This window comes from Alexandromys fortis, unplaced genomic scaffold, assembly GCF_014885135.2.
Source record: "Alexandromys fortis isolate MF-2015 unplaced genomic scaffold, M_Fortis_MF-2015_v1.1 scaffold_11, whole genome shotgun sequence".
Taxonomy (NCBI): domain Eukaryota; kingdom Metazoa; phylum Chordata; class Mammalia; order Rodentia; family Cricetidae; genus Alexandromys; species Alexandromys fortis.
Window position 1 is genome coordinate 10,658,298 of NW_026067912.1, and position 9,893 is coordinate 10,668,190.

At 49.7% G+C, this 9,893-nt stretch overlaps 1 protein-coding gene across 1 annotated transcript; it reads left to right on the forward strand.

The window, feature by feature from the left end:
* The first annotated feature begins 3,058 nt into the window (after positions 1 to 3,058).
* On the forward strand, positions 3,059 to 4,006 carry Fbll1 (fibrillarin like 1). Its single transcript, XM_050138585.1, has one exon. It carries the CDS (start codon positions 3,059 to 3,061, stop codon positions 4,004 to 4,006), a length of 948 nt encoding a protein of 315 aa, XP_049994542.1.
* The last annotated feature ends 5,887 nt before the right edge of the window (positions 4,007 to 9,893 follow it).

The following is a 9,893-nucleotide window of genomic DNA, read 5'->3' on the forward strand; positions in this document are numbered from 1 at the left end:
TGCCTGAGGTACATTGTAGTTTTATAGGCAGAGACTATGAGATCAATCTGAAGGGTGGCAAATAAGGCCCCAAAACTGTTCCCAATGAGAGGAAGGGGAAAATGGTGGATTAACCTCCCAGCCCTGCAGCCCCCAGCACATCCTTTCCACGGATGCTTCCCACACCATTCCTAAGAGGACCAGTTGACCTCAGCCACCCACAGTGTTTATCTGCTTATCATCAGTATGTTCTTCCTAGCTGCCCTGTCTTCTTTCTCCTAGCCCTGTGTGTGCCTCTTGGCATCACCTCCGCTTGGATTGTGCGGACTCAAGTCTTACACTCAGGATCTGTCGATTTTTCTGAAAAATAGAATCTGCAGGGAAATAATCACACACACACACACACACACACACACACACACACACAAGTGCATGCCTGCACATGCACACACATGAATGTGCGTGCATGCATGAATATATTTTTCATGCAATTATGGGTTCTGGAAAAATCCTAAATTTTCAAAATTAACATCCTTCTTCAAAAGTTGTTGGATAAGAAGAACTTATGTGCCAGGTCAAAGGCTCCCTTGGGAAGAATCAACCTTTTATTTTATTCATGCCTTCAGCTGATTAAATGAAACTCACCCACACAATGCAAGACAACTGTTCTACGCAACCGATTTTAATGTTAACCTCATCCAAAAAACTGCTCAGAAACACCCAGAATAATATTTGACTAATATTACTGGAGTATTTGGGCACCGCATGACCAAGTCAAGTAGACACAGAAATTAATTACCATGAGGTCTGATTGGAGAAAACACAACCAAAACAGCAAATGCAGCTGCTCATTTTAGAGAACATTCTTCACTTTGTAATAAGTGTTTTCCGTGAACCAAAAATTGTGTATTTCTCCTTCTGCCACCTTATCTGCATCCTAATGTAGACTTGTGGTTCCAGTCAAGAAGGCTTACAACCCTCAGGACAAAACAGCCTGCCATTGCTGTCTGTGCTTGTGAGACAGGACAGGAGGGGGTGAAGGACAGACTTCAATGGTGTGCACATCTGGAGATTCAACATCTTCCTGGCTCATGTTCTGATCCTCAGGTACACTCCACTTCTCTGGAGCTGACGGTTAATCCCACTAACCGGGAGGCCAGATGGGTGTTTACATCCTACAGGGTAGTCCAGCATAGGGTGACCCCAAAGCCACCAATAGCGCGGTCAGAAGCTCCTGGCTTTGCGATCGCTGTCCCTGGTGCTGACAGGAACCTAAAGCCTGTGCCAACACGCATGTTTCTGTCCTTGGTGCTGCCCATTGATGCCTCTCTTTCCTCAAGGTTTGATTGAAAGAGTGGGTTTTTGAAGCAAAGATGAAGGGTAAACATGCCGTTTCCTTCGCCCTGAAGTGTTGTAAGGTTTAGGTTTCTGGTCTGTGTGCCCCCATTCACACTGAGCACTCACTTTCTTTGTGCAAGAAATTTAGCACAGTTGATAGAGAAAAACTAAGCAGGTAACGACTGAAGCTTGCACTTGCTGGCACTTAGCCAGCAAGGAGAGGATGATACTTCGGCAATCCTCAGAATAGAAATTTTTCTCAGGTTAGAGGTGTGGTTCAGGGAAAGTTCTTGCTTAGCTTTCAAAAGGCCTCAGGTTAGTCACACGATAGCACAACGATAATGAATGACAATCAGAAAATTCATTCCTTCTAATTTCCGATAGCCAATTATGATAGCAATTCCTATGTATTCTGTTTTCTAATTATCTCTTGGGTTGGTCCACTCCTCACCTCCTTCAGGACTTCCACAGTGATCACAAAGGCCATCGTCACTGATTTCATCCTATGTGCCTAATTGTCATCGTGTCTTGCAAGAACTATGTCTCGCCGGGCAGTGGTGGCACATGCCTTTAATACCAGCACTTGGGAGGCAGAGGCTGATGGATCTTTGTGAGTTCAATACCAGCCTGGTCTACAAGAGCTAGTTCCAGGACAGGCTCCAAAGCTACAAAGAAACCCTGTCTCCAAATACAAAAACAACAAAAAAGAATTATGTCTCTGGGATATTGTTCAAAGAGGAATAATTCTGGCATATAATAATTATGCCAGAATATAGGTATGCTGTTTAAATGCCTTGTCATAATATATTACCAGTTTGGAGATCTATGCCATCTCAGAAAGCAGACGTTCAAGAGCAATGCTCTTATTTTATTTTATTTTGCTTACTTGCTTGTTTGTTTGTTTATTGTTTTTTTCGAGACAGGATTTCTCTATGTAACAGTCCTGACTGTCCTGGAACTCACTCACTCTGTAGACCAGGCTGGCCTCAAACTCAGAGACCCAACTCTGTCTCCCGAATGCTGGGATTAAAGGAGTGTGCCACTACCGCCCAGCGCAGTGCTTTTATTTTAAAGAGACCAAAAGATAATGCATTTATTCCCGTTATAAAGGTTAATCAAGAGCAATATAAAATTGGAAACAAGTTAAGCCTATAGAGGAGCGCCGAGGCTGTGTCAAACTGTAAGTGGATGAGGAACTGTACAGGTAGGTTCTGTTTTTACAGATGGGATGACAAGGTTCAAACCGTTCAAGAAATTTGCCAATTCAAACAAATCCTCAAAGCCAGATAAATTTCCTGCAGCCACATAGGCAGACAAGCAAGGGACACAAGGACTGATCAAATGCGGGCTTCCGCTCTCCTGCCACAGAGACTCAGGCCACTGGCAGAGGTGGGAGGTATGGGGAAGGGGTCTGGGAGAAGAACCCAGAGTCCCCAGGAGAGCAGAGCGCCCAGGCAAAGAGAGAAGACAAGGGGTTACAAATGAGAAGGCTGCGTCTGCGCACAGGTGGAACAGGGGGGCTTCCGGGGCTACAGGGTCGACAAAACGGCTGTGATGCAATCACGCAAGTCACCGCGTCAACGCGTGGATCCCAGGATGCGCACACCCCAGACCCCTGCATCCAGCTGCGGTTAATCCTGAGGGCAGCCGCCGCCACCCACTTGTCCCCCCTCCGCAGCAACCGCCCAGGGTCCCCGGCGATCCCCGACCACCGCGGCAATTTCCGAGATCTGCCGAGGCCATGACACCGACACCGGCGGGCGGCCGCGGCGGCTGGGGCTGGGGTGGCGGCAAGGGAGGCGGCAAGGGAGGTGACTCTGGTTCGGGGGGCAAAGGAGGCTTTGGGGCGCGCACGCGCGGCTTCAGCGGCGGCGGCCGGGGCCGGGGCCGGGGGCGCGGCGGCGGTGGCGGCGGCGGCGGGCAGCGGCGCGGCGGGCAGGCCAAGAACAAGAACCGCCGCAGGAAGGCCATCGCCGTGTCGGTGGAGCCGCATCGGCACGAGGGCGTGTTCATTTACCGCGGCGCGGAGGACGCGCTGGTCACCCTGAACATGGTCCCGGGAGTCTCGGTGTACGGAGAGAAGCGCGTCACCGTGGTGGAGAAGGGCGAGAAGCAGGAGTACCGCACTTGGAACCCCTTCCGCTCCAAACTGGCCGCTGCCATCCTGGGTGGCGTGGACCAGATTCACATCAAGCCCAAGTCCAAAGTACTGTATCTGGGCGCCGCTTCGGGAACCACTGTCTCTCACGTCTCCGACATCATAGGCCCAGACGGCCTGGTCTATGCGGTTGAATTTTCCCACCGCGCCGGCCGAGATCTGGTCAACGTGGCCAAGAAACGCACCAACATCATCCCGGTACTGGAAGATGCCCGGCACCCGCTCAAGTACCGCATGCTCATCGGAATGGTAGACGTGATCTTTGCCGACGTGGCCCAGCCGGACCAGTCCCGCATCGTGGCGCTGAACGCCCACACCTTTCTGCGCAACGGAGGCCACTTTCTCATTTCCATCAAGGCCAACTGCATCGACTCCACAGCGTCCGCGGAGGCTGTGTTTGCTTCCGAGGTGAAGAAGCTGCAACAGGAGAACTTGAAGCCACAGGAGCAGCTAACCCTGGAGCCCTATGAGAGGGATCACGCTGTGGTCGTCGGAGTCTACCGGCCCCCTCCCAAGAGCAGCAGCAAGTAGCAGCAACAGACAGGGAAGGTGCCCCGCACTGCCACGAGACTGAGTTGTGTCTTTGTGCCTGTCCTATTGTGTTGTTTTTCTATTAAATGAAATAAACAATTCCCAAGTGTACTACTGTGAGACCAGGCTGGGGTTTGCAGCCGCACATTAATTCACGGTCCCGTCTTGGTGGACTAATCCGGATGGTACAGGCCCCTTCAAGGAAAAACTTGGGAGTGGTGTCCATTCTAATAACCGCAGGCCTTAGCTCCTTGGGGGTCCCATTTTCACACATGCATCTTCTAACCACAGGATCAGGAAAAAGAGAGCCTGGGGTTGCTGATGATCTTTGAAATATTTCCTAGGGAAGTGAGGAGGCACTGTCTGTCCCAGTCAGGTCACATGACCAAGGCTGATTACAGGGGAGGGTACCTATTCAAGCTGTCTGACTCAAACCCAGACTCTTCCGTGTGAGCATACTCTCTTTTTCCCTTCCTCCCTCTCTTCTTCTCTCCCTCCCTCCCTCCCTCCCTCCCTCCCTCCCCCCCCCCCCCCCCCCCCCCCCCCCCCCCTCCTTCCTTCTGTTGCCTCCCCCTTCTCTCTCTCTTCGAGACAGGGTTTCTCTGTGTATCCCTGGCTGTCCTGGAACTCGTCTGTAGACCACGCTGGCCTCAAACTCAAAGACCCACCTGCCTCTGCCTCCTGAGTGCTGGGATTAAAAGGCCCAGCTGTGTTGTGTTTTTCTGAAACACAGTCTTCCTTTGTAGCCCTGGCTGAGCTTGCACTTCAATCCTCCTGCCTCTGCTTCCTAAGTAAATGGGAATTACAGAAGTGTACCACAAAACCCAACCCAAACACAGAATTTTAGCCATACGTTTTTTCATTCTTTTTCCAGTACTGTAGCATGTCATCGTCTCCCGCAGCTCTGCTGGCTTGGTTTCCATGTTATGTTCCATTTGACGCAATGGGTAAATACCTATTGTCCAAACTTACGCAGGTGGGAAAAGCTCGATGCCACTTTGGGCATCCACTGTGCTGTCTTGACTCTGCCCCTTTCCTCCAGCACACACAAAGCCGGGCTCTGAGGCCGGTGGTGTCCTCTCACGATGTCCTTGGGCTATCCATTTCTAAGGTTTCACAGTAGCAAAGGGAGGCGGGGAAGCAGATAGAGTGTTGAGTCTGACACACCCAAGGTGACATCACCAAAGGTCTACAGAACAGCCAGCAAAGACAGTTTTGGGAACTATTCCTCTCAGAAGGTAACGCTGGGCTCAGCACACTGGATTCTGGCTCTCAGAACTAACCCATCCTAGAAGCAGAAAGGCTAATCTGGGTTACACAGTAAGATTTGTCAAAGATAAAGACAAATACAAAGGAGCAGGAGAATGAGCAATGGCAGAGCTCAGGATTTCCTAAAGCCTAGTACCCCATCCTCAAGCCCCAAGCAGACTTTCAATGCTTTCATTCACACCCCAAGCCCCACTGCCAGCTGGCAAAGTCATCAGTGTGTAACCAGGGGGTGCAACATTTGGAGAGAAGGTTTGACTTCTTAATGTGCCCAGGGTGGGGCTGGCAAAATGGGTCATCAGATAAAGGGGCTTGCTTCTTAACCCTGATGATGAGATCAGTCTCCAGAACCCCTGGGAGAAGCCATGAACCAACTCCCCCAGAATGCCCTCTGATCTCCACATGCGTGCATGGTCATGTGCATGCAAGCACATATACAATGAAATTTAAAATGTAATTTAAAAAAGGACACTTTTGAATATGTGCTCAGGGAGAGACCTGGCCTCGCCTGCTCTGCTCCAGGGTGCAACTCCCTGAACAACAAAAGGATAAAGCATCATGTCCTCATCCTTGCACTAAAGCCCAGGGACAGTCACAGGGCTAGTCCTCTCCTTATCAACTGAGAGAGTTGAAGTTCCAGGTGAGAAATCTCACTCAAGACATCTCCTACCCTTCCCCCCAAAAGACTCACAGCCTGAAATCAAACCCTAGCAGTCTTGACTCCCAAATCGATGTCATTTCCGCTAAGGTCTATGCGGATCTGTTGCTTTGCAAAGCCCCATCTCCAGTCCCACCACAAGGAATGAGTAGCTGGGGTAAGGTGTGGAGTCTGGGAATGGAATCTCAGGACATCGGGGAAGATGGAAGGAAAGAAAGAGACTGCTGGGCACAGCCTTCATCAGAGCCAGCCCAGTCCAGCTAATAAACTCTGGATTGTTCCTTACAGGGCATGCATTTCCCCCAGACCAGGGCATAGAGCAGGGACTCAGCTGCCATCCTGACAGTGGGTTCTTCCCTACTCCAGACAAACCGTCACATGGGCTACATCTGAAGATGCTAAAATGGAGCCCATTAAGAACAAAGAGCATGACAACCATCTTCTCAAGGATCCCTTTGAGTCCAGAAGGAGGGCTTGCTCCAGTAGCCTATTATTCTAAAAGCTGAGGCAGGAAAATCACTTGTATCTAGGAGTTCAAGGTCAGCTTGGGTAACAGAGGGAGACACTGTCTCTAAAAAGAAAAAGAAGCAATCCCCACAAAGTTCAGAGAGATTGTGATTCAAAGGAAGGGCATGGTGGAGAACCATGAGACAGGCAGGAATAAGGACAGAGGGCAGGAGGGTAAGGCCTGGTTTGGGAGGAGGGCAGGGACAAGATGAGACTCACACCAGTGGGAGGTAAAATCCTAAGGCATCCTAGAGGTAACAGAGACTCTGGTACCAGATTTACTCAGAGCTACATCCGCTTGCTTTTCCAGAAAAGTCATGTTTGGGTCCCTCAGTGTATAGTTGACTCAAGCCATAGTTGACAAAATACCTCAACTCACAAGACCCAGGCCTAGGACAACCAGCATTAAAGAAATGGGTGTCGGGGATAAAGAAAGGCTTTATTCGGTGGCCAGACTCTGCTCACAAACAAGCTTCTCCCTCCCAGGGCTGGAGAGCTCCAGATACAGGGTAGACGTGATGGGGAGACATGAGCAGGAAAGAGGTTATCATTCATCACTCCTTGTGAATGGGCAGGGATCACCGAGGGACTTGGAGGCCACCTCTTCACTCTTGTCACGGTCTGGTCCTGAGTCTTAGTAGCTGTGGGTATATTTAGCTTCGATGGGACTGTGGGGTAGGGAGGAAGAAGAGGAGGGAGAAAAATGGGGGGGGGGAGTATAAGACAAGTCTATGCCAAGGTAAGGTTTCCCAAATGATCACCACCTCCACAGACAGAGCTGAGCAGACTGTAACACCAAGCTTAAGGCAGCAAAGGGGACAGAGTATGAGGACAGGTGACAACCCTTCTCAGCCAATCCCAGTAGACACGCTAGACACCTGCGGGCCCAAGTGAAGAGTTCATGTTTTCTGCAAGTCACCCAGAGTCCATAAAAGACAGCCCAGTTATTGTTACCATAACCCACACAGTAAAGGTAGAAGCTATATATAATGTTTCTCCAGGCTATATGATTTCCAAACCAAACAAATCTTAAACAATTTAAAAACTCATGTATGTGTGTGTTTCTGTATGCAGCTATATGCACATGAGTGCAGGGGTCACAGGAGTCAGAGGAGCTGGGGTTACAGGAGGTTGGGAGGTACTTGCCAAGGATGCTGGGAATTGAACTAGGATCCCTTGCAAGGGCAGTACAAACTTAACCACTGAGCCATCTCCTCCCCTCCCTCATTTGATCAGTTTTAGGACAATTAGGAGCAGTAAAGCTAGAGTTTCTGTAGTTTTTTTTTTTTTTTTTTTTATCCCTCTCCTTAACACCAAGAGGGAGATTTGTTAGGATGGGTCAGTGTTTCTTTCTTTCTTTTTCTTTTTTTGGTTTTTCGAGACAGGGTTTCTCTGTGGCTTTGGAGCCTGTCCTGGAACTAGCTCTGTAGACCAGGCTGGTCTTGAACTCACAGAGATCCGCCTGCCTCTGCCTCCCGAGTGCTGGGATTAAAGGCGTGCGCCACCATCGCCCGGCTAGGGTCAGTGTTTCTGACACACTGCCTGACTTCTAGTTTTGGGGGTCTAAGTGGGAGATATCGTTGTGGTTTGGGTGAGAAATGTACCCCATAGTATTTAAATGCTTGGTCCCCAGTTGGTAGTACTGTCTGGGGCGATGTTCCAATCTTGTTGGAAGAAGAACATCATTGGGGACAGGTCTAGAGAGTTCCTAGCCTCATTCCACAGAGATCATCCTCTGTGCTGGGTGTTTGTGGCTGAGATGTGACTTTTTCTTCTTTATTTTTATTTGTTTTGGTTTTTCGAGACAGAGTTTCTCTGTAGCTTTGGAGCCTGTCCTGGAACTAGCTCTTGTAGACCAGGCTGGCCTCAAACTCAGAGATCTGCCTGCCTCTGCCTCCTGAGTGCTGGGATTAAAGGCGTGCATCACTACTTCCTGACTAAGGATGTGACCTCTTGGCTCCCTGTTCTGGCTCTCTGCTGCCGTGCCTCTCCCTCCCTGCACCCCCACCCGCTGCCCCATGGGAACTCTGTAGACCAGGCTGGTCTTGAACTCACAGAGATCCGTCTGCCTCTGCCTCCCGAGTGCTGGGATTAAAGGCGTGCGCCACCATCGCCCGGCTAGGGTCAGTGTTTCTGACACACTGCCTGACTTCTAGTTCTAGAGGGAGAGGGGGAACTCTCCCTCTGGAACTGTTAGCCAAAATAAACCATGTAGCCACTTTTGGTCATGGTGTTTTTATCACAGCTACAGGAAAGTCATGAATACAAGCTTTGTCTGCAATAACACACAGACCTGGTGGCTTAAACAGGTCCTTATCAGTTCCGGAGGCTACAAATCCAGGTGCAAATTTGGCTCTACTCCACTAAGGGTGGTGCACCTTCTTACTGTTTCTCACAGTAAGAGAGCTTTTTTGGTATTTCTTCCTCTTCTTGCAGAATTAAGAGCCCCACCCTCATGACTTTTTGATCTGTTATTGCCTCCTTTAGGTTCTTTCTCATTGGGAGTTGCATAGGGAGCCAGGCCATCTTACAGACTTGGAGGAACACATTTTAATGTGTAATGCTAGGAATGGGCAAGAACAGTAAGCTAAAATGACATCCTTACTGCACTGTGAGAATTGGCTGAGGACACCAAGTCCGTCGAGGAACTGGGGGCATGCTTGATGCCGTGTGCCTTTATCTTTTCCTACTGTCAACAGATGAAATCAACAAGGCAGATTAGCAGCAGAGCTCAAAAAGCTGGGTGGCAACGCACACCTTTAATCCCAGCACCTGGGAGGCAGAAGCAGGTGGATCTCTGAGTTCGAGGCCAGCCTGTTCTACAGAGTAAGGTCCACGACAGAATATTGAGAACTCAGTGTCAGGGATTGCCTCGGAGTGTAGGGAAACTTTTTAGCATGGTTTCCATTGAGTGTGGTCCAAGCTGGACTAGGCAGAACTTGCTAAGTTTCAGAGTCAGCTGCTCCACCTACAGCCACAGAGGAGCCAGCCCAGGCATCAGCGAGTGCCAAGCAGCAGAGGGGGGCTGGAGGCTGCGGCTCAAAGGGTCTCACAAGGTGGACTGTGCACCAAAAGGAAAAGCAAAACAACAAAGGCTCTGTACATGGCCCTTACCATCACTGTGATGACAATGGAGATGACACTGCCCTTGCCTGTGTGTCACGAAAAAGCCTAGGGGAAACCACAGTCCATAAAATTGGTACTTTCCAGTCTGAGCTCATCAAACACTGGTGAGTGCGTTTTAAATACCTCCATAAATTCTTCGCATGATGTGCTTGTTATATCTCAGGAACAAAGTAAAGCATTAACTCGAAAATTTCCAGATAGTTTCTCTGTGTAGTCCTGACTGTCCTGGAACTATGTAGACCAGGCTGGCCTGGAACTCTAGACGAGTCCTGTCTCTGCCTCCCCAGTACTGGGATTAAAGTACTTTGTCACCCTCACCCTGCTACTTGA